The sequence below is a fragment of the Amphibalanus amphitrite genome, unplaced genomic scaffold (assembly GCF_019059575.1).
Source record: "Amphibalanus amphitrite isolate SeventyFive unplaced genomic scaffold, NRLGWU_Aamphi_draft 001433F_arrow, whole genome shotgun sequence".
NCBI classification, from domain to species: domain Eukaryota; kingdom Metazoa; phylum Arthropoda; class Thecostraca; order Balanomorpha; family Balanidae; genus Amphibalanus; species Amphibalanus amphitrite.
In genome coordinates, this window is record NW_024882926.1 from 61,930 (window position 1) to 87,211 (window position 25,282).

The 25,282-nt window shown below is 47.6% G+C and overlaps 1 protein-coding gene across 7 annotated transcripts in view; it reads right to left on the reverse strand.

Moving 5' to 3' along the window:
• Positions 1-9,726: 9,726 nt before the first annotated feature.
• LOC122373024 (zinc finger protein 84-like) overlaps positions 9,727-25,282 on the reverse strand; it is a 54,010-nt gene continuing 38,454 nt past the window's right edge. For 2 of the 7 annotated variants that reach the window (XM_043350751.1, XM_043350749.1), the window contains 3 exons: positions 16,915-17,165; positions 15,824-16,518; positions 10,176-10,883 (listed from right to left, as the gene is read on the reverse strand). In XM_043350751.1, the coding sequence (XP_043206686.1) occupies positions 10,271-10,883; positions 15,824-16,518; positions 16,915-17,165 (1,559 nt within the window). In that variant the 3' untranslated portion in view covers positions 10,176-10,270. Of the gene's footprint in view, positions 10,010-10,175; positions 10,884-15,180; positions 15,454-15,726; positions 16,519-16,914; positions 17,330-22,996; positions 23,110-25,282 lie in introns of those variants that run through there. The other 5 variants (XM_043350750.1, XM_043350754.1, XM_043350753.1 and 2 more) reach the window with 5 other exon arrangements.

Here is a 25,282-nt window from a genome sequence, read left to right on the forward strand (position 1 = left end):
GCGCCTTCACCACATGGCACATGGAGTCCAACGCTCTACCGACCGAGCTACCGGGACGGGCATTTACCTTGGGGTTTCGCCTCGTGACATTGACAGACGTCAGACACTTTGGCCGAACTTTAGCCGAAACACTGAGCAAGCTGCGCAGGGCGATAGGTGCTCGTAGCGTTGAGGTTGGGTAACCTGTGAGCTGAACGCGATGTCGTGAGTTCGAGCCCCACTCCCGGGTCTGGTTTTATCTAGACACAACCAAAACCTTTCCTTCTGCAACACAGCTAAGCACGATGACATCTTTCCCCAATATCTTTCCCCAATATCCTCCCCAAAAGTCAAAATTATCGCTTATAAACGTTTAGCTAAGTTTCAATTTTAGGAAAATATTTTTGGTCATTTGTCTGGAGCCATTTCAACTCTTTTTTCTTTCTGATTCTTTTCGACCCGATAAAACCCACCAAAACGGAACGTGCCAAATGAAAAATATCTATCTCAAATAACAGTTTAGAAAAGCCTCATCATGCATCATGAAAAGCAGCATGCAACTATCGACTGAAAAGTTGCATGCTATGAATACGTCCTAGATTGTTTCAATTATCCTTGTTCAACATTTTGGCTGGAACTGACGCTGCCTTTGGCTTGCCCGTTTGTTTGAGATAATGATTCCCTTCAGTCGCGTTCTTGCCGGTTCCACATGAACACTGAACAGGATACCACCATACCGGAGTGAACGCACCCGCAACCATCATCCTGATCCCCTCCCCTCAGCCTCGGCGCAGTGGCGGGCGGCCCTGGGCGGCCCACTCCCGGCGCTACGCACGCCCCATGCGCCGTGATACCGCGTCACTCCCCCTCCCTCCTTCCCCCACAATGACCGGTGACCTCACTTCCCTCGGGATTTGGACTCGCCCTACCCCGACCGTAGCGCCACGTGGTGGCTCTGGAGATCTTAAATAGACCCACTGTACATGAGCAGAGTAAATGCTATTACGAACGCCTATCACAATGCTGAGCGAATAGGAAAATCCATAGATGGAGAATTGTGCCGCGTTACGGGTGCTCGGGCGCAGCCAATCCACCGTTACCCCAGCGGTGACCTTGACCCGCATCGTCTGTCTCGGCTCCAAAGCCAAACCGGCGTGGAATTGGGAGCGTTCGAGTACTCATGGTCCAGCGCAATTCTCCACCTGATACAATTCTCCACCATTCCTGATACACATTTGCTTGCTCATAGTCATGTAACCCCGGTAAATTCACCCAACTTTCATATTGGTCGCTCCATAGACAGATGGCCACAGAGATCAACTTAAAAGGCCATTGTTGCATTCATTTAGTGGAGATCATTAAAGGAAATAGTTCACTTTCACGAAATTATTTTTTTTGCAATGGATTTGTGATTTTTTATGTTCAAAATGATCAGCAAAGAAAATAAAACCTTTTTACAGCAAAAGATTATTTTCTATATTTTTGATATAGGAAGAACTTTTCAGTTTCTGTAAGGCACCGCGATCCAGTATGAAAAGAGCATGGGTCCCGAAAATTCTTCAGAACTAGAGAAATTATCGCGGCCACCGGCATTTGGGCGATCTGCTCGTGCTTTTGTTACTGGAGCGCCTCACTGGAGCGAATTTCTCTAGAGTTCTCGTAGATAATTTCTCTAGTTTCTGAAGAATTTTCGGGACCCATGCTCGTTTCATACTGGATGCGAATATATGCAAGGCACACATCCTCAACGCAAGACACATTTTTCGGGACGAGAAATAGAATATCTTTGCCTAGGGTGATCGTTGGGCTGTAAAAGCTCCTGATTTATGCTCGTCTCAGCCCAAGCTACGGAACTGCTATTCCAGTTCAAAACCCATGTTAAAATGTGAACTATTTCCTTTAAAGAGCCGTGACAGGCCACAAGTCGCGTGACATCATACGTGTAACGACCAATGACGTCGGCCTGCAAAACCCAATGGAAGCGGCTAGCAGCGTGCAATAAAACAGGGCGCTGCTTTCTAAATGTCTGTCGTGCGCCATAAATGAATATATTCTTTGTAGCCTGGCAACTCAGTATCTTTTTTTAACTATTGTACTAGTATTTAATAATTTCATAATTTTATAATTGTGCTTACGCTTTATGTTGATATTAGTGATAATCCTTAGATAAAGTAAATCGATGTGATATTTAATAGAAAAATAGCAAACTAACGCACCATTCATTCGAAAGCTGGGGAACCTACTAAAAAGAACTACTAAAATTCCTGAGGAACTAAAGGATTAAATGGGGATTAAATAGATGCCTGCTATTCCGTCGTGAAAACGGCCACTATAGATAATTTAACGCCTCTCGATACGAGAGACACAATTACGGTAAAAACTGTGCCTACCATACGTGGAGTGAGTAGATATATGTATAATTGTATAGTACGTAAAGAAATGGAACAAATGCTTCTGCAAGATCCGTCTATTTTCGCAGTTTTTGCTCTCAGTGTGGGCCAAATTGTCGAACTGAGCTCGAATCTAAGGACAACGCAGTGGAAGCTTCCAAGGATCTATCAAATGCATTGTTCCGTGACGCTGTAACACTTACGGTTCACGAGCTATGCGCCCGGATGCGAGGGGAAAAATTGGCAAAGTTGGCTAGGAACCGCACCCGGTCTCGGGTAAAGTAGGTTACCACTGGGGCCCCTAAAGTTAAGATAGGACCCCTTCTTAATTCCCATGTTTGGCCTCCTCCCCTTTCCAACATATTAATACGCCACTTGATGACCTGCCCTACTATAGGTATTAGACGAATGGCTATTGGCCGTGTAAATACTGGCGCCAAAATGAGAAAGTGAAACAGTAAATTTGTCAGGCACCGGGTTCAACAACTAATTTTATGCTGGATAATATTTGAAGTGCCTTATTTACTCCGACTGGGTGGGAAATATCTCGTCACTTCGGGACAACCGGAGGGCGGCACTATGACTTCAGAGGCGGCACTTGACTTCAGAGGGCGGCACTGTCTTCAGAGGGCGGCATTATGACTTCAGAGGGCGGCGCAATGACTTCAAGGACCTTCACGAAGACTGGAGGGCGGCGCTATGACTTCAGAGGGCGGCACTATGACTTCAGAGGGCGGCGCTATGACTTCAGAGGGCGTCGCAATGACTTTAGGGGTGGCACTATGACTCCAGAGAGCGGCGCTATGACTTCAGAGGGCGGCGCAATGACCTCAAGGAGCTTCACGAAGACTGCGGAGGGCGGCACTATGACTTCAGAGGGCGGCACTACGAGTACAGAGGGTGGCACTACGACTTCCGAGGGCGGCATTTCGCTTCCGAGAGCGACACTACTACTTCAAAGGGTAGCAATATGACTTTAAGTAGCGGTACTTCGAATTAAGGGGCGGCACTCTGACTTCAGGGAGAGAAGCGACATACTCTGAGGGTTAAATATAAATTCAGATAGTTACTACCAGAGATTATTATGAAATGAGCTTCAAAGAAATGCGGGTCATTTCCGTAAAATGCACTTCATCACGTATGGAAAAATGCCGCCCTCCGCCGCCTTCGGCGGCGGAGGGGCGGCATTTTTCGATAGGCTAGGGGCATCGGCCCCCAGATGCCCCCCCCCTGGATCCGCCCCTGTATTGCTTATAGGTCAATAAGCTGTGGGCTAGAACATCAGCATGACAATATGATTTTAGCCCTATTTATCCCTCAAATGAGCGAGCGCGTCAAAACTGACCCAAGCGTTCGTCTGATTGTCAAAATAATGGTTGCAGTCGATTCGTCGGATGACGTATCAGTAACTACGAGGTACCTGGCTAGCCTCAGCCCTGCTACCCTCGGACCTGCCTGCATAGGGGAAATGGGGTCAGATGGTGGATCCCTCAGGGGCTTTCCTAATAAGACGCGCAAAAAGGAGTATATTGCAACGAAACTTTCAGTGACCTCGAGTTAATGAATTTTACACCTATTCTAAAAAAATGGCCCTGATTCGAATATGGATGACCTTGGTTAACTTCTTTGAGTTTTATTTGCTTCCACTTACAAGTGTGGTTTTTGGGGCTGATTTCGAGTTCAGCGCCCGTTTGAACCGTTTGAAGTACAGGGTCTTTCATAATGAATGTTATTTTTTAAACGCGAAGTTGAAGGTGTTCGTAAATAATTAAACCATAAATTTTGTATTTACCTTATTGCAAATTTCTTGGAAATACTGTCGATGTAATTAAAACTGACACACTTCACCAAACTTCCCTTTTGTGCGGACATGAAATGCATCCCCCTATAACACGGGTCAGCTCTTTTTTCACGTAGGCGTTTTGGGTGGTCGTGGGAAACGGCTCACTGAAGCGCACGGCTGTCCTCCGTAAGATTCGGGGACACTTTTAAAAGAAGCACAATGTCCGCTCTAAAATGACCACAGGCTTGTGAACAGATTCCAGAATGTCACGACTCACGGTTGATTGCAAGGAACAAAACGCACGAAAGGTCATGTTTTGGGCTGCCGTGGTCGACGGGCGTGTCTTCGTCCACTGGTTCGCTTCTGACTCATCAGTGACCGGGCCAGCTTATCAGGGCTGGAGAAATGATTTCAGAGGTGGGGGGGACTAGGCCTCGAGGGGCCCTCAAGGAAAAGGGCCCCAAGTGTCTCAAAGGGCCCAAAATCATATTACCTTCCAAGGGCGGATCTAGGGAAACGTTTGGGAGGGGGCCACAAGTCGGCCGACATGCCGGGTCTGATGGATGAATTCTGACGACCGGGGGGGGGGGGGGGAGCGAGTATGTCGAGATCAAATGACATTTGATCTTCGTCGTTTCTAAGATGAAGTTTTATCGTTATTACTCACTCGGCTCAGTAGTTTCAGTTAGTGAAACCCACCTATACAGGGGCGTCGCTACGGATTTTTTACTGGGGGGGGGGGGGGGGGATCGACGTACTTAAAAACCCAGAAGTAGACATAGTTACCTCACTTTTAGCCTAATGCAATAGTAGCATATAGTCATGATCTCTCTTATTGACCTGTTTATGTATCGCAAAAATTTGCAAAACAAAATTGTAAAAACACAGCTCTAAAACACAAACATTACAACCCTTATAGCATGCTAGTACAAGCCGGAGTTCCTTCACAGTACACATATGAATTCCGATTCAATTTGACACGGTTGATGTTATTACAGTCACGATCTCTCTGATTGATTGGTGTATGAATCGGCGCAAAGCGCCGATAAAATTTGCAAAAGCATTTGTCAAAACACAGCTCCAAAACACAATTTTTACCACCCTTTGAGCATGGCAGTACAAACCGGAGTTCCTTCACAGTTACACATATGAGTTCTAATTCAATTTGTCACGGTTGATTGGTGTAATTACAGTCACGATTTCGTATTGACCTGTACGTACATGAATCGGCGGCGCGAAGCGCCGCGAAAAATTTGCAAAAAGATTTGTCAAATTTGTCAAATTTGTCAAACACAGAGGGGGGCGGCCTCCTCTCTACAGAGGACCACCTCTCTACTGCGGGCCTCCTCTTTTCGCAAGGCCTCTTAACTACAGAAGGCCTCCTCTCTACAGAGGTCTTCCTCTCTACCGAGGGTCTCTCCCTTTCAGAGGGCTTCCTTTACAGAGGGCCTCCTCTCTTCAAAGAACCTCCTCTCTACAGAGGACCTCATCTCTGCAAAGGGCCTCCTCTCTTCAGAGGGCCTCCTCTCCACTGAGGCGCGAGTCCTCCTCTCTACAGAGGGCCTCCTCTCTACTGAGGAAGTCCTCCTCTCTACAGAGAGCCTCCTCTCTACAGCGGGTCTCCTCTCTACAGCGGGTCTCCTCTCTTCAGAGGGCCTTCTGCTTTCAGGCGGTCTCCTTTCCACAGAGGGCCTCCTCTCTATACAGGGCTTCCTCTCTACATAGAGCCTTCTCCTCTCTACGGGGGGCCTCCTCTCTACAGAGGGCCTCATACCTACTGAGGGCCTCCTCTCTATTGAGGAGTCAGAGGGGCCCTAGCGGTCAGACACAGGCACTAGCGGGCGGTTATTCAGGAAGTAAGAAGGAAGGAGAAGGAGGCCTCAGGAAGTAAGAAGGACCCTAGCTGTCAGGCTGGTCAGAGGGCCCTGAATGTCCTGACGTGATTTTTTGGATTCCCGTGAATTTCTTACGCCTCCGATGTGATTTTGGCCCCACGGGGGCCTCCTGAAACCCCAATGGGGGGGGCGCCCCGTCCCCCTTTGGGTACGTCCCTGGGGCCCACGCCGGTCTCCGAAGGTCCAAATTGCCTCTTGAGTCTCATACTGTTCAGTGGCCCGATGGTCTTATGATGGCCTGTTAGATTTCTCACCGGCTTCAGAGGGCTCACATCGACCTATGAGGACCCCGCGCTGGCCTCCGAGGGCGCAAAATGTAAGAAGGTAAGCATGCCGCGTAAATAATGCATAAGTATTCCGGCATCTGAGGGACTCCGACTGCTTTTTGGGTACCTACCGCCTCATACCGGTGAAATGAGGGTCCCTGACACCCTACCTGTCTCTGAAGGTCCATTTCGACATTCGAGATCCTTATTTTGGGTCACAGCAGAGGCCCATGCAGTTCCCTTAAGGCCCAATGCCGACGGTCATTTAGCCGCTTCTGATGGCCCCACGTCCTCTTTTGAAGGCACCTCAGGGGTCACCATAGGCCTGCCAGGGGCACCACCGGCCTCGCAGGGGCACTTTGGCTGTCAGGGGCACCACAGTCCTGTCAGGGCCCAGGGGCCCCAGCGACCTAGCAGGGGCACCACAGGCCCGCCAGGGTTACCACAGTCCGGCCAGGGGCACCACAGGCCTGCCAGGGCCCAGGGGCACTAAAAATAAAATAAAAAATATAAAAAACAAAGATGGAAACACGGCATCACCAAAATTAAGTGGCCGAAATCCGTTGAGTTTTTAAATTTGGATATAGGTATGGGCACCATAAATTAAATTCATGACCATCCCCTTGGAGTTTTCCTGTATCAACCCCTGGTGCTCGCACGGTTGAGACAAAAACGAGTGAGATTCTGGCCTTCAATACGCCTTTCACGCAACACGATCCAGACAAAAACAAAGGTATTAGCTCAGATGTGTTTGATAGGTGATTTTGAGCATGCAAGACGGCGTCTATAACGCATTTAGTATTCGGCTTTTGGAGGGGGGTCAACTGACCCTCTCAGACCATTTGGGGGTCATGACCCCGTGCCCCCTCCCCCAGGATCCGCCACTGAATTATTCATGCGTTGCTGTACATAGGAGGTATGTGAAAGGAAAGTATGTCTAGCAAACACCTTTCTGTCAAATTTTCAACAGGTCCACTACTGGACCTGGACCACATGGACTCAATGAGGGCCCATGGCTCTCTAATGGTTCACGGTCATCACGGAACCATTAAGGGCCCACTAGCTTGTGGTGGACTACGACTCATTGAGATCTACTCACTGATATAGGGCTCCGATGCTTGGAATGTGAGATTTAAAACACTAATACAGGCCAAAATGGCTGATCACTTTTTTAAACATAAGTCAGGACTCAGAAGGGCCCACTTTCGTTATATATTAGGTCCCCCCCAGGTCCCCCCAGGAAATGGAATTAATGGGGCCCGGGGGGGACGGTCCCCCTCGGTCCCCCCGGTTTCTCCGGCCCTGCAGCTTATCTGAGGCTGCTCAGTGCTCAAGGAAGAATTCTGGCCTCATGTGCCTGGCGGAGTTCAAAGACAAGGCCGATGGTTTCAGCAGGACGGCGCTGAAGTGACAACGGCGGCTGGGCGCCAGTGGTTGGATGGCAACTTTGACAGACGAGTGATCAGCCGTCTCACTGAGCGGCCATGGCCAGCTTGGAGCCCTGATCTCTCGCCGATGTACTTCTGATTTTGGACAGTCGTCTTGGAGGCCCCAAGCAGAGACCCTTCCAGTGACCCTCATAGAGCTACAGGTCACAGTGGAGAAGTTTGCTGCAATGCTGTGCGCGGAGGATGTGAAGCGCGTGGTGCACCATTTGCGTCCGCGGGCCGAAATCTGTGTCCCAAAGCGAGGCGACACAGTTAAAAATCGATGAAGGGTACCTAAATGCGAGTCATGTGTACATACTTTCCCATGATTTGTTATTTCATTCGGGTATTGACAATAACTTTGTGATGTATATCACCTGAGCTATGGCTATTTCAAAAATAACATTCATTATGAAAGACCCTGTAGTTTTGATAAATGATGGTTATGTAACATGTTACGAAGCTATCGTTGGTGGTTGTCAGTCACCCACTCTAGATGGCCGGCAGGAAGCCTGCTGGTCGACCTGACCTGTCCTGACCCGACCCGATCTACCCAAAATGCATGGAGTCATCATTTTTGTTCAAGACTAACATCGAACTCGTACTCGGGACCCCGATAACAGCTACGGCTCACTAAGTTCTAGCAGGCGGCCAGATTTTTCCTACTTTTGGGCGTTAACCTAAGATGACCCGGCCAAGACCTTGAAATTGGGCATCATCGGCTTTCTCTCATCACGGGCAGCATTTTCGCTCTTCCGCGAAACTCTACCTCGATCAGGGGCCGAACGCATGCCAGCCTTATGCGTTGCGTTGGTAAACGTTTTACCTTAGCGACCCGCAAAATACGAATAAGAGCTACAGCAACACAGAAAGCGTATTCGATAGCTTTTAAAGCTCTTTCGCCAACTTCGCCTCAGATATGACTTCGGGTCTATGGCTTGTGTACCTTAGAGTCCAAACAGCTAAACGGACGGATTTTGCCGAAACATTTGTTCTGTAACAACCTATGATTCAGTGAATGTGTATGATATTCATGTTATCACCATCGTTTTTGTTTCGTCGAAACACGTCGCATGGCTTACAATTTGAACTTAAAAACTTGAATAGAAAACTTGACATCAGGTAAAGGTCATGACCTGACCGGAAAAGAACCTGCTGCATATGGATCGATCTGTGTTACTGAGCTGAACACACACCAGGTGCTGTCATCGCTCTACAACGTCTCCATCAAAAGTTGTCGAAAATGTGTTAGAGACCTTTGATGACCTAATGACTGACCATTTCAGTCACCACTGGTCATTAGCTGCACCTTATCTCTAAAATGAACAAGGTGCCATGGCTACAAAAGTATCTAGCGTTTTTAGCATATTCTTTCAAAGCAGAGGACATCGTGCTTTTTCCCATATCTTATCATGATGGGTGAGGTCACACACCTATTTGACCTGACTTCGCTTCTCAGATGTAAAATCCCAGATTCATGAACTGTTGGCACTTATAATCCCATTCATTACACCAAATTTCAGACTTATAGGAGTCAGGAGATAGGAATGACTATAGGAATGACAAGATTGCAGTTTTAAGAGGCATTAAAACTGAACTTGACATGACATTGTGACCGGACCTCAGGTGACCTCTGCTTGATTTTTATGCACGATGCAAAATTGATGTACATTAAGATATACCGCTACTTTCGCAGCGCTGCGCGCCGAGGTTTTTCTCCGGGCACACGAAAAAACCGGGAGTGTGGCTAAAAACACCCCTACCCATCAAGACGAAGACCGGAAACCCGACCCCCCACTCAAAAATCCGTGGCGACGCCCCTGCTTCTAACCATACACGTCCAGTGATCAAAACACGTGGCAAAATGATTCAGGAGCTTTTACTCTTCTCAGGTTTGCCAGACATGGTTATTCTTTCCAAATGTTGGCGATTACTGCGTAATACCTAACATAGACACTTCTTACCCCCTATGTAAAGGCAGCTAGCTTAAAAAACTACTACTTCAACCTGTATTGACATACAGAAACCGGGTGATGTTACACGATTAGCAACAAACCTGAGACCTCACAAACGACAACCACAGGACAGATAAAACACAACGATCAAACGCACAACAATGGCCGGTCATACCTGTGTCGATGCGTCTCAGCATTGCATTTCGACAGTCAAACCATTTACCGTATCGGTCATACCTGTGTGATCCTCAAAACTATGTACCGGTTTAAACCAATCTATTGTGTGTCAAACTAACAAAGCGTTAGATGGTAGTAGAGATGTCAATCGGATACCAACTTTTTGGTATATCGATCCAAACCGATACCAACTTGATGTTCGGTATTTCAATCGTAATGTGTTTGGTATTTTGTTGGTATCATAAACCCTCACTAATGTATAAGAGACTAAGAAATTGGTAAAAAGTTGGAATTTCCCTCATTTTCCCAAGTTGGTTTGGTCTCGGTATTTTCCCGTGGTTTTGGTTGGTATTTGGTTTGGTATCGGTACCTATTCCGATTTTCCGTAATTGACATCACTAGATGGTAGTGCCAGCAGTGCGGCCGCTCTTTGAGTGGGATCGCATGTGTCCGGTGAGGTGTGACCGTTGAATGAACCGTGCCGTGCATAAGGAACATCCATACGGCCGTTCCCCCGTGTGGATACGCATGTGTTTTGTTAGGGTAAACTGTTGAGAGAACCGTGCCGTGCATATGGAGCAGCCGTACGGCCTCGCCCCAGTGTGGGTCCGCATGTGTTTAGTGAGGGTTGACCGTTCAGTGAACCGTGCCTTGCAGATGGAGCAGTCGTACGGCCGCTCCCCAGTGTGGGTCCGCATGTGTGTGGTGAGGTGAGACCGTAAAGCGAACCGTGCCGTGCATAAGGAGCAGCTGTACGGCCGCTCCCCAGTGTGGGTTCGCATGTGTTTAGTGAGGCTGACCCGTTGAGTGAACCGTGCCGTGCAGATGGAGCAGCCATACGGCCGTTCCCCCGTGTGGATACGCATGTGTTTTGTTAGGGTAAACTGTTGAGAGAACCGTGCCGTGCATATGGAGCAGCCGTACGGCCGCTCCCCAGTGTGGGTCCGCATGTGTTTAGTGAGGGTTGACCGTTCAGTGAACCGTGCCTTGCAGATGGAGCAGTCGTACGGCCTCTCCCCAGTGTGGGTCCGCATGTGTTTAGTGAGGGTTGACCGTTCAGTGAACCGTGCCTTGCAGATGGAGCAGTCGTACGGCCGCTCCCCCGTGTGGGTCCGCATGTGTGTGGTGAGGTGAGCCCGTAAAGCGAACCGTGTCGTGCATAAGGAGCAGCTGTATGACCGCTCCCCAGTGTGGGTCCGCATGTGTCTGGTGAGGTTTGATCGTCGAGCGAAACATGCCGTGCATAAAGAGCAGCTGTATGGCCGCTCCCCAGTGTGGGTCCGCATGTGTGCCGTGAGGTGTGACCGTAAAATGAACCGTGCCGTACAGATATCACAGCGGTGCGGCCGCTCCCCAGTGTGAGTCCTTCGATGGCGTTTCATGTCGCTGGAATTGTCGGTTGAGTACTGACACCACTCGCACTTGAATCTCCCGTTCCTGTCGACGTGACCGTGACTTCTCTTCACGTGTCTGTCCAGACGTTGTTGTCCGAGGCATCGGAAGCCGCAGTGGGGACACCGAAGTGTACCACCAATACCTGTAAAACACATTTAGAGATTGAGGGAGGTCGACAATGTTTCTAGCCAGATATGTAAAACATCAGGCTAAAATGATTGCATTGAGAAATGACAGTGAAGGATATGCATCGGTTCCCTTAGTGTCGGTGAAGTAGGATTAAGGCGCTAGCTGTCCCATCCACGGCTAGCCGGAGAAGTATGAGAGCCACTGAATACTGACCGATGAATGACATGCGGTCACGACGAAGGGAGAGGTCGAGGAGCAGTGGTGGAATAAGCAGTCACCAGCCGGTAACCTTGCGACGGCAATAAACACGTAATGGACAAGATCGGTTGCTTGACAAAGATTAAAATGGAGTGGCCACAAACGCAGTACGTAGTGGTGCCGGAACCCCCAGGTTTTTGATGCGGCTCGAAAAGCCATGAACCAATACGGAAGGAGCATGAATCCTCGCATGATCCTTTGTTTTAATAGTTGAGATCACCGAAGATCTTAGTTCTATTAAAACAAACACGAACTTTGGAACATATTTGACTAACTCGAGGGCAGCGCTTTTCGAGGAGCGCTGGGTCCCGAAGGTTTGGACTTTGAATTAGGAAAAAAGCCCGCCCGCCGCAAAACGCAAACACCGCAAAACGCGCGAAACGCACGCCAGAAACGCCAACGCAAACGTCGCAAAGAATAAACAAACACCCGCCCGCCGTAAACCGCAAAAAAAAACGCAAAAACGCCGCAAAACAATAAAACCGCCCGCATCGCACGCCCGCTAACCGCCAACCGAAAACGCCTAAAAATCGCCCGCCCGCCGCCAAAAGAAAACACCGCAAAAAACGAAAAAGCGGCCGCCAACCGCAAACAAATTTAACACCGCAAACGACGCAAAAAAAAGAAAACCGCCCGCATCGACCGCCCACCCGCGCCGCCGCCAAAGACAAACACCGCAAAAAAAAACACAAAACGCCCGCCCGCCGCAAAACGTTAACACCGCAAAACGTGCAAAATGCACGCCCGAAACGCCAACGCAAACGTCGAAAAAAATTCGCCCGACCGCCGCAAACCACACAAAAAAAAACGCCGAAACGCCGAAAGAAATAAAACCGCCCGCATCGCACCGACGCTAACTGCTAACCGAAAGCGACTAAAAGTCGCCCGCCAGCCGCCAAACACAAACACCGCAAACAAGCGCCCGGCCGCAGGAGGATAATAATTTATCAACGACTGGCATGCCGCTAGGATTCCAGAGATTCTGCCTTTTGGTCATTTTCAAAAATCAAAAAGATATCTGCAAAAATCTCCTAGATGAAAGCGCCCAATCAAAAACCGGATGGCACGTGCGTGTTCCTCGCCCCCAACTTTCTTCAGGTCAATCGTCATTTGGGTCACCTAACGCATTGACGACTGGCTGGGTGGAATGAACATTGCGCCCAGAAACGTAAGTATATTGTCCAAAAAGAATCCCCAGAATGGTGGATCCTAAAAGTTTGAAACTACCACTTAGACCCACTGGACGACACCTTAAACAGTTGCCAACCGGATGACACCCATTGTTTGGTCACCCACGCCATAGTATGCATCATGGGTGCACCGAAATGTCCAAAAGTCCAAGTTTTCCGGTGTGCAGGGTCATTTTAAACGGCACGTGGCACGTGGTTCTGGACTTTTCCGGCCACTTTGCGACATACCCATGGCCCATGGGCAGTGCAACGAATGGTGGTTGATCTGCATGTAAGAAAATGGGGGGTCGTTTGGATCGTTTTCGAGCAATCTGCCGTGGAACGCATTTTTTCATTTTGCCCATTGGCTTAAAGGGAGATAATGAGCTTTCTTTTTTCTTAAATAAAAATTACTCGACATCTATACTATTTCTACTGTAGTTTCTATAAATATGAAAATTTCCTAGCACATTTTCGTATGTGAAAAAGGTTTTTATTTTTGCAAAAAAGAAGCAGTACTTGCAGTACTTGTAACACCCACCGAAATGCGTTGTCCTCTATAAAAAAGTCGCAGTATATGGCGCTTTTGTTTCAAACAGCGACGCTTGGGTTTTTGTTTATGTTATCGCCTTGTCGTTGCTTGGTTGTAAGGATTCTAATTTGAATTAGAGTTAATTCGGTTTAGAATTAATTAGATTCTAATTCGGGGGTACATAGTGCCTACTCTTCTTTGTTTCGGCATGCGGCACAAATGAACGGCATGCGCCAGAAACGCAGCCAAATCTTGCGATTGCGACTACGAAATTCATTATTTTGGCGTCAGAGCCTGAAGCGAAAAATACAAGCATATTTATTTCAAAAAGACTTCAGGTTTGTCGAACGGTGTTATGAGAATTTTGATAACAGTACTGCATAAGTTTTTCAGTGATGCCGCAAAAGTGTTGTATCTATCTTCTTTTATTGTGCAGTCGGCGGGACCGATTAAAAATTGAGTCGTTGCTACTAAAATAGCAGCATATGGCGTCAGATGATGAACAGGAAAAATAGTTGCGTAAATTTAGACATAAACCACCCCCAAACCATGAATATCTTTTGAAGGCACTATAGACGACCATTAACTAACTAGATGTGATGAAGATCAAATGTAAGGAATACGCTCATTTTACAAAATTACATGCAAGTACCAAAAAGTGATGTAAGTACTTATTCAACGGTCAATTTCAGCGCTCCCCGCTAACGTGACTTCAAGTTGAGATATTTGCGGCAAGGTACCGAATTGAGCAAAATGGTTTTAATTTACATTACCTATAACTTGTTGTGTTTTGTCAGAAAATGGTCCTAACTCAGATTTTGTGGAAAAAGGTCATTATCTCCCTTTAAAGGAAGGGTGCCACCTTCCGAAATTTTTGTTCTATGAATCTATTTTACTTATTTGAATTTTTAGACGTGGTTAGCGCGTCCACAATATACAAAAAACCGAAACATTGCATTTAATACATTGGCCAAAAAAAAGATCGTTGTTTATATCACCACTACAACTCAAGGTCGTTTGATGTGGCAGCTAGGACGGCTGGCATATCCTGTTGTCATGGCAACATATCATTCTGCCATTTGCATTGATGGCGCAACTGAGACAAAAAGATGAACAAATAAAAAGGAAGAAGATAACATGATTTGAACTAAGTTGTAGGTAACCAAGTAGGTAACTGTTGGCCATATTTGCCACCCATCAAATAAGTCGAGTAAAGGTTTTTCCTTTACAATGCTTAAGAGATCTATGGAACCCTTCGCCCTTCATGCAACTTACTAGAAAAACTTCCCAATTAAAATTTTAAAACTTAAGTGTATACCATAAATAAAAAATATACCCTTTCAAAATGATAAAACATGCTTCAAAAGTATAACTTTTATACATACCTTTGCTGATTTCATGTTTTATAAAATACCCTTAACACGACGAGGAAATAGTGCTGAAGATTTTTGCCTGCCCGAATGCTGGCAGCAAAACTCGCAAATGATAACTTCACGTGCGGATTCAATGCTGACCGTCTCGAGCATAGGTAAGTGAAGCCGGTTTTTAGGTTCATGTGAGGCTAATCTTGTAAAAACTGCGTTGTGTCCAAAAGGTGGCACCCTTCCTTTAACACGGGAATTTTCAAAGTCACGTGGCACGTGCACCAGATTGTCCGCGGAGGGGAGACCCATACCAGAACGTAGATCACCTGGCGTATACTCCGTTCTTTCTTAGGTTTGCCAGACATAGTTATGCTTGACAAATATTGGCGATTACTGCGTAATACCTAACATAGACACTTCTTACCTCCTATGTAAAGGCAGCTAGCTTAAAAAAAACTACCACTTAATCAACCTGTATTGACATACAGAAACCGGGTGATGTTACACGATTAGCAACAAACCTGAGACCTCACAAACGACAACCGCAGGACAGATAAAACACAAAGATCAAACGCACAACAATGGCCGGTCATACCTTTGTCGATGCGTCTCAGCATTGCATTTCGACAGTCAAACCATTTACCGTATCGGTCATACCTGTGTGATCCTCAAAACTATGTACCGGTTTAAACCAATCTATTGTGTGTCAAACTAACAAAGCGTTAGATGGTAGTAGAGATGTCAATCGGATACCAACTTTTTGGTATATCGATCCAAACCGATACCAACTTGATGTTCGGTATTTCAATCGTAATGTGTTTGGTATTTTGTTGGTATCATAAACCCTCACTAATGTATAAGAGACTAAGAAATTGGTAAAAAGTTGGTATTTCCCTCATTTTCCCAAGTTGGTTTGGTCTCGGTATTTTCCCGTGGTTTTGGTTGGTATTTGGTTTGGTATCGGTACCTATTCCGATTTTCCGTAATTGACATCACTAGATGGTAGTGCCAGCAGTGCGGCCGCTCTTTGAGTGGGATCGCATGTGTCCGGTGAGGTGTGACCGTTGAATGAACCGTGCCGTGCATAAGGAACATCCATACGGCCGTTCCCCCGTGTGGATACGCATGTGTTTTGTTAGGGTAAACTGTTGAGAGAACCGTGCCGTGCATATGGAGCAGCCGTACGGCCGCTCCCCAGTGTGGGTCCGCATGTGTTTAGTGAGGGTTGACCGTTCAGTGAACCGTGCCTTGCAGATGGAGCAGTCGTACGGCCGCTCCCCAGTGTGGGTCCGCATGTGTGTGGTGAGGTGAGACCGTAAAGCGAACCGTGCCGTGCATAAGGAGCAGCTGTACGGCCGCTCCCCAGTGTGGGTTCGCATGTGTTTAGTGAGGCTGACCCGTTGAGTGAACCGTGCCGTGCAGATGGAGCAGCAATACGGCCGTTCCCCCGTGTGGATACGCATGTGTTTTGTTAGGGTAAACTGTTGAGAGAACCGTGCCGTGCATATGGAGCAGCCGTACGGCCGCTCCCCAGTGTGGGTCCGCATGTGTTTAGTGAGGGTTGACCGTTCAGTGAACCGTGCCTTGCAGATGGAGCAGTCGTACGGCCGCTCCCCAGTGTGGGTCCGCATGTGTTTAGTGAGGGTTGACCGTTCAGTGAACCGTGCCTTGCAGATGGAGCAGTCGTACGGCCGCTCCCCCGTGTGGGTCCGCATGTGTGTGGTGAGGTGAGCCCGTAAAGCGAACCGTGTCGTGCATAAGGAGCAGCTGTATGACCGCTCCCCAGTGTGGGTCCGCATGTGTCTGGTGAGGTTTGATCGTCGAGCGAAACATGCCGTGCATAAAGAGCAGCTGTATGGCCGCTATTGGTGCCAATCGGAATTTCTTTTCTTGGAATTCCAATTTTTGTCCAATTCCAATTTGGAATTTGGACGGAATTCTTAACATTTTTTGGAAATTAATCGGAACACAAGGCCTTTAAAATTTAAAATTTTAAAACGGAGGCCTTTAAAACGCTTTTTAACACTTTTAAAATTTACGCAAAAAAAGGCAAAAATCGTTAAAAATTGGAATAGCCCCCGCTTTGGACAAAATTGGAAATTTACTTGGCAATTTCTTGGAATTGGATCGGAATTGGAATTGAAATTTCATGAAATTGGCACCACTAATGGCCGCTCCCCAGTGTGGGTCCGCATGTGTGCCGTGAGGTGTGACCGTAAAATGAACCGTGCCGTACAGATATCACAGCGGTGCGGCCGCTCCCCAGTGTGAGTCCTTCGATGGCGTTTCATGTCGCTGGAATTGTCGGTTGAGTACTGACACCACTCGCACTTGAATCTCCCGTTCCTGTCGACGTGACCGTGACTTCTCTTCACGTGTCTGTCCAGACGTTGTTGTCCGAGGCATCGGAAGCCGCAGTGGGGACACCGAAGTGTACCACCAATACCTGTAAACACATTTAGAGATTGAGTGAGGTCGACAATGTTTCTAGCCAGATATGTAAAACATCAGAGTAAAATGATTGCATTGAGAAATGACAGTGAAGGATATGCATCGGTTTCCTTAGTGTCGGTGAAGTAGGATTAAGTCCCATCCGCGGCTAGCCGGAGAAGTATGAGAGCCACTGAATACTGACCGATGAATGACATGCGGTCCCGACGAAGGAAGAGGTCGAGGAGCAGTGGTGGAATAAGCAGTCACCAGCCGATAAACTTGCGACGGCAATAAACACGTAATGGACAAGATCGGTTGCTTGACAAAGATTATCCCCGCGTTCGATGTCTCTCGGACGGCGAAGATTCTACGCCGTCCGGCCAATCACGTTCCATAACCGCAGCCGAGCCCCCGCTGACCTTGGACGGGATTGGCCGGACGACGTAGAATCTTTGCCGTCCGAGAGACATCGAACGCGGACTAGAATGGAGTGGCCACAAACGCAGTATGTAGTGCTGCCGGAACCCCCAGGTTTTTGATGCGGCTCCAAAAGCCATTAACCAATACGGAAGGATCATGAATCCTCGCATGATCCTTTGGTTTAATAGTTGAGATCACTGAAGATCTCAGTTCTATTAAAACAATCACGAACCTTGGAACATATTTGAATAACCAACCAGTCCCATCAGTTGGGGGATTATAATAACTTCTGGAATAAAGACATGATAACCTAGTAAAATAAGCCTGACGGATCTATATTACTATTTGTGGTGACGTAGTTTCTGTCTATTACGAAGGTCGCGACATGGTGCTACGTAGCGCGGGTTACAGGTCACACCGTTGCACCTACCGCGCTGAAGTTTGCGCAACTCATAGAACAAGGATGGACAACGTGCCTTTGATGGGTCTCAGCTCGATCGGATCGATAGCGAGCGCGTGGCGCGTGCCCAAAAAGTGCAAATTCGCGTCATAGACTTTACATGTATTAATCGGCTGGCAAAAACGGGCGAAAACAGCCAAATTTGCCCGACACGGGTCCGGTCCCGGTGCAATATCTCGGTAACCGTGGGCCCGACCGGTACGGGGAAAACAGCATCGTGTAGAGAATCGAACGGGCTATCGAATGGTGTGCGATGCAGGGGTTGGCACGCGCCACGTGCACCGGGGAGGACACTTTCTTTTGAAAAATGGACGTTTTGGACGGATTTTGGAATTTATATTAATTTCAGGTGATCGTCAGACGGAATGAGTTGAAACAGCGCCTATTAGCAATAAAAATGTACCGTCTCTCATGGAAAAATTGTGAAAAGCTAATTGATCAAAAACAATGTGGAAAAAATCGCTGAATTAAATGGTATTTGTCCAAAATGTGCCGCTAAATAATTACACGGATTTTGCTGCTTAACCTGATACGTTTGACACCAGTGGCGGCGGAAGGTAATTTTGGATGGGGGTGCAAAGTTTTCTCGAGGGGCCCCTCTGGAAGTTTGGGCCCCCTTCATTTTTTTTTTTGTTGTGATTATTATTGATTTATGAAAAACGAAGATTTTGGAAAACTATCCCCATACACACAAGTTCTGCAAAATGTTTGAAACTGCAGTGTACCTACCCATCTCAAATAATGAAAGCATAAAGAAGCAAATGCAGCTAGTTTTTATCGGCTAATCTTTTAGTCTACCCACCACCCGCAGCGTCTCAAACCACTTTTCTCGATCCGCAGTGGACCATTGAGGGCCCTACGAGACCGTTCCAAGAATTGACCGTGTTTAGAAGCCCCTTGGAAACCGACCACATAGAGACTCCTCCCGAGACCTACATGACTCCCCAGACTGAATGAGCCCTCCGATCAGGGTCGGTCCCTTAAAAGTTGCTGAAAGGTTTCAGAAGGCAGTATAGGCTCGAAAGTCTTTTGAGGGCTCTCAGAAACCGGCATCGGACCCCAAAAAAGCCTGTATGGAGGCCCTCCAAAGCCGGGATGGAGGCCACATGAGCCAATGTTTAGCCTAAAGAGCCGGTATGGAGAACTGAATAGAGGAAAGGGGTCTCAGTGGGGCCTTCAGGGGCAAGCGTTTGAGCCTCAAAAGTATGCGTGGGGTCTTACAGGCAGGTAGACCCCTCGAGTATGCACGGGGTCCCAGGAGCTCGCGTGTGAGCCCAAATATTCGGCTGGCGGCTACTAGAACCAGCATGGGGATTCTTAGAAGCCGCTTAGACCCACATTTCACGGGTCATGAGTCCCAAGAGTCGATGTAGGGGCCATAAAAGCCGGTGTAGGGCCCATGGCCCCATAAGTTCCGACATTGAGACTCTCAGAGGCCGGCGACGGGGCACCAAGAGCAGATAAAGTGCCTCAACAAGCCGACATGGGGACTGAGAATCAGTGTGGAATTCCAAGACCTTCGTATTTCGTAAGGTCCACAAAGGTCGTTGGGTCCTCTGAATCTGAACTCTGCGGGGCCCTCAGAGGCTAGCATGTCACCTGGCACCTGCCTGCGTTGAGTTGAGACCCTCCGAGGCCGTCGTAGGGTTCTTCAGAGGCCAGCGTTGGCCCTTGAAGCCTTCGTTAGGCCCTAGAAGCCGTCAAGAGGGCTCTCAGAAGTCAGAGGTCAGCATGGCCCCTAGAGCCTGCCTGCATCGAGGCACTCAGAGGCCGTCGTGGGGCCCTCAGACGCCAGCGTGGGCCTTTGGAGCTTGCATTGGGTCTAAAAGACCATTGTGAGGGCCCACAGAGGTCCTCGTCAGGGCCCTCAGCCCCTCAGGGACCGTCCTGGGGTCCTCAGAAGTTGTTGTGAGGGCCCTTAGAAGCCTTCGAGAGGATCATCAGAGGTCGTATGAGGGTCCTTGGCCATAGTGAGGGTCTTCATGGGCCCTCAGATACCTTTGCAGGGCTCTCAGGGGCCTTGGTAAGACCGCTAGAGGCCATCGTTAGGGTCCTCAATAGACCGTTGCAGGGCCCTCAGATGCCAGCAGCCTGGTTGTGTTGGGGCCCTCAGAGGCCGTCGCTGGGCCGTCTGAAGCCAAATGGGCCCTCGGACTTGAGTTGGGTCTAGGACCGTCACGAGGGCCTTAGAGACCGTCGTAGAGGCCCTCAGAGGCCAGCGGGCCCCTGGAGTCCTGTGGGACCCTCAGCGGTCGCCATGAGGGCCCTTAGTGGTCGTTATAGGGCCCCAGGGGACAGAGGTCGCCGTGAGAGCCCTCAGAGATCATCGTAAGGGCCCTCAGAGGCCGTCATAGGGGCCCTCAGAGGCCAGCGTGGCCCCTGGAGTCTCCTTGGGGCCCTGGAGTCTCTGTGGGACCCTCAGCGGTCGTCATAAGGGCCCTTAGTGGCCGTTGTAGGGCCCCAAGGGACAGGTCGTCGTGGGAGCCCTCAGAGATCGTCATAAAAGGGCCCTCTGAGGCCCTCGTGGGGGCCCTCAGATGCCGCATGGAGCACCAAACGCGGCTTGGGACACTTCTAGCCGGTGTGGGGGCCCCAAAGACTAGCATGGCCTGGGGCACTCCTGGCCATAATTGGACATCCCGGATATCAGTGTTCGTTTCCCGATCACTGGTTTTCAGGAGAAAATCTATTGGATGGTGCGACGGGCCCCTTGTACGGATTTTGGGGGTGCAAAAAGATATGTTTGCACCCCCATGTTTTTCGATGGGGGTGCAGCTGCACCCCCCGCACCCCCTATTCCGCCGCCACTGTTTGACACTTGAAAATGCTATCATTGGAAAGAGCATTCAATTCTCTCCAAGATCCAATCATCACGTTTGCATGACAAGCAACAGTATTCTTAAAAATATAAATGTTTCAGACCTCTGCAAAACGATTTTTAGTGAAAATTATCTACGCCTTTCATTTGTCATAAAACTACGCGCCTAAATTATAAAGCACATTTGACAGATTCTGAAGTGGAAAGCATGCTTATCAGACACGGGCACCTCGATGCGGTGGATATTTTTTCCACAAACCAAAACGTTTAGCCGTCAAAAAGCAATCGACCGAAATGGATAGATAACCCAACCGACACAAGAACAACCGAACAAGCGCCGATCGAAAATATCCCTTTTCGCGTTGCGGAGCACGCGGGTCACCCTAGTATTACCCATCGGCCAAGAATGGGGGACCATCAAAGCGTCCAAAACCGCAGCATCCAAGGTACGCAACATCCAAAACCGCAGCGTCCAAAATACGTCCAAAATCGGGTATATAGGGAGCATTCACAACGTCCAAAACCGAAACATCCAAAACGTATCATCCAAAAACGCAACATCCAAGGACGCATCATCCAAAGTACGCAACATCCAAAACCGTTTGGTTAGGTTAGGTTAGGCTAGGTTAGGTTAGGTTTCCTTATCCCCGGTAGGCATAAATCAGTAGGTTAGGTTAGGTTAGGTTAGGCTAGGCTAGGTTAGGTTAGGTTGGGTTTCCTTATCCCCGGTAGGCAAAAATCAGTAGGTTAGGTTAGGTTAGCTTGGGTTAGGGATAGGCAGAAATCAGTAGGTTAGGTTAGGTAACAAAATTGCCAAGCCGACTGAGTCATGAGTTGAGTCGATTCTATGAATTTAAAGAAGCCACTGAGTCATGAGTCGAGTCAAATCATCATGTCTTGGAGTTACTCTGACTTTTGAGTCCACTCAAAGGGTAACAAATAAGAAAATTGTTTGATTTACGACTCTTAGTTGCTCTTAGTTACACTACTCAGTGGCCAGTCTAACTCAACTGTCTATGTAATTCCTGCATTTCTAGCCATGAGATATTTCACAGCAGGCAAAACATTAACCCATCCTAACTTGTAGCTGCTGGTTACTGGTTGGCGTCTACTCGTAACAGTTCCTAATTTTCTTCTAGTTAGTGGTAAGGATGACACTCCTTGTCCACCAGGCACCAGGCCAGACATGTGCTTGGATCCGGAAAAATGGATCTGAGATCCGATCCCATGGATCCCGATCCGAGATCCATTCAGATCATAGATCCAACCCCTCAATTTTGTCGAGAGATCTACTGGGATCATAGATCTGACCCCTTCAATTTTGTCGCTAGATCCACTCGGATCATAGATCTGGCTCCCCAATTTTGTCGTGAGATCCATTGGGATCATAGCTCATAGGTGCTCAAAATGTTAACAACTTTCTTTCATAAGAAGTTATGAATACCAAAGTATGGTTAGAAACAAACAATCTTATACAAAGGCCATATTAGTAAAGGCATCTAGTTACATTATACAGAATACAAAATAAAGGAGGCTTATGACAGTCACAACTTGAGAGAATTGAGTGACATGAAGATTGTTCACATACCAACAGAAAAGTCTGCATTAACAATTAACATAGAGGTTAGTCAAAGTAATGACTAATGAACAATACATTACTAGGTACCTACCACATCACAATTCATGTTAGAATTCATGCATGTCGACTGACCCTGTCGAGCATGCGCGCGGAAATGGAGGCGGTCACCCTCGGCCTGTGCGCCGCTCGCGAGCTCGCCCCAGACGCGGAGCACATAATCATCGCCACCGACTCACAATCTCTCCTCCGGAAACTGGAAACTGGCTGGTCGCCTCCCGAGTGGCAACAGGTTCCCCAAAGGATAACCTGGCTCTACTGCCCTGGCCACTCCGGGATCTCCATGAATGAAAAGGCCGACCGCTTGGCGGGAGAGGGCTCCTCGGCAACCAGCAGGATCGTCCTCTCGGCCTCCGACATCAGGCACATCGTGAACGACTACCAAAGAGAAGCGGAAGCGCAAGAAGCACTGCATCGAGGAAGCCGGGAGGTCGAGAGGATGGTCGAGCGCGGCCTTCGTCGAGGATGGGTCGCCAAGTCGCATCGTCGTGGCGCCGTGGGTAGACTCGCCTGTCAGCTGGCCTGCGGCACCATCTCTCGCAGGACACTGGCCGACGTGCAGTCGGTGGGAGGCGCAGAGGCGGCATGGACTCGTATCTTCGGGTCCCGCTCCGCCAGTGAAGCTGCCGCCGAGGAGTAAGTAAGTAAGTAAGTAAGTTCATGTTAGAATCTACATAATGATATTGATAAGACAATCTTGCATTAGACAACCATGAGGCTTTCCAGTTTCCAGCTAACACAATTGATTGATAAACAATTAAAGATGATACTGACACATGTGGCTTGGTTAGGTAAAGGTATTTCAATCTATTGAAAAAAATATTTGATAAAATAAACTGAGATATAAACAAAAGTATAAAAATATTCAACAGCCTGCGGAAGCGATGGGAAGCGAAATATCAATTGTAATGGCCTTGGATATTTACCGTAAAATGATTATTCAGTATCTAAATAGAACTCGTGACGTCATTTCAAGTAATAAATGAGCTAAGCGTTCTACCTTCGAGTATAATGAAAATAAATAAAAAATAAAACTGGAAATTCAAAAGTCTGGAGTTTTTTAAAAGAATGTTCATTTTTTCTGCCTCACATAATTTTACGATACGATTGTTTGTAAATATCATCTTTGTAGCGTTGAATTTAATGACGTAAACGTAAGCTGAAATGGTATTACATGGCCCTGAGCCGCGGGCGTGCGCCTTGCATCTTTAGTCTATTCACTTTTCAAAAGAATCACAATACCTTACGTCATTAGTTTGAAGGCCTATTAGGGGGAATCTTTTGGAATCATTACGGTTTTAGTCAAATTAAGATTTTTCATTGGTCAAACGATAATGACGTAACAAAACAATATTACCAAAACGTGAGCTGTGAATTTCGTTTGTCTTTTTTTGGGAGGCTCTCTCATAATGAAAGCACAGCATGGCACCACACGTGGCACGATGCCAAAAGTAGGTAATCTGAAGAAGTTGATGCCATTTTTGAACTTGTAACTCTATTAGGAAAGTATTAGAGGTTGGTTGCTATCCTTACTAAATCGAAATTGTGTTGCAAATACTAATAGCTCATACGAACATTCTGGATTGGGATTTCATACCTGGCAGAAGTGGATTGCTGGATTATTTTTAACAAAACTGACCTATTTGGCTTTCAGGTTTGATTTCCTAACATCTGTCCATAGGCGGCGGAACAGGGGGGGGGGGGGCACCAGGGTACAGTGCCCCCCATAGATTTTGGCATTTTAACATTAACCCTACTCATACTGGCGTTGCATGGAAAGAATGGGACCAAAATGAAAATCTGCAGTGCCCCGCTGCCACTGCATCTGTCTGTGCTGTTTGTTCATTGAATTAAAGTGGCTGTAGCTTGTTGATAAGATTGTCATCAGTGCTGTCATGAAAAAGTTACAATTGGTCACAAAAAGTAGCAAAATGCATGTTCTTGGTTTATTTTAAATGTAGTACAAATGTTGTTTATTTAAATTCAAATTTAATGATGATACCTAATCATTACAAGTGGTCTTAACCAATAACCATGTCCACAAGTGATAATTCTCAATTGTATTGCACTGTAAGGTGTACAATTATGTAGGGTAAGGGTTTCATTGGCTACATGTTGTCGTGAGATCCATACAGATCATAGGTCCTCCACAAATTTTTGCTCGCTGGATCCACAGAGATCATAGATCCGACCCCTAAATTTTGTCGAGAGATCCATTCGGATCATAGATCCAACCCCTGAATTTTGTCGAGAGATCCACTCGGATCATAGATCCAACCCCTCTATTTTGTCGAGAGATCCACTGAGATCATAGATCCAGCTCTCGGATCTTGTTTGTTTGTTTATTGGGGCTTTAGGGCGCGTCGACTGCAAAGGTCATTTTGCGCCCATAACGTCGCGCTAGTAAAACAAGTGTTTAAAAAAAAAGAAACTTTCTAGATATCAAGACTAGAAAGTAAAAGACTTTATAAAAAAAGACAGGGTAAAATAAAACAACGCAAGAGCGTCGTAATAGACAACTGACTAGACAAGGAGACTAGAGAGGATTTGGGTCAGGTCGAGTAAATCGCTTTGAATTTGACTGCGCGGATAAAGGAAAAGATGTTGCCAGATAAGACCCAGGGTGACTCGTCACCCAGCAGGTGGCGGACAGTGGTAGCCGGAGCGATGCGGCCGAGGTAGCGCGTCCGGTCTGGTTCTAGAAGTGGACAAGATAAGAGCACGTGAGCGACGGTAAGAGGCGCGGAACAACCATTGCAAATGGCCTGCTCGTCTCCGCGGAGGAGGTGGCCATGC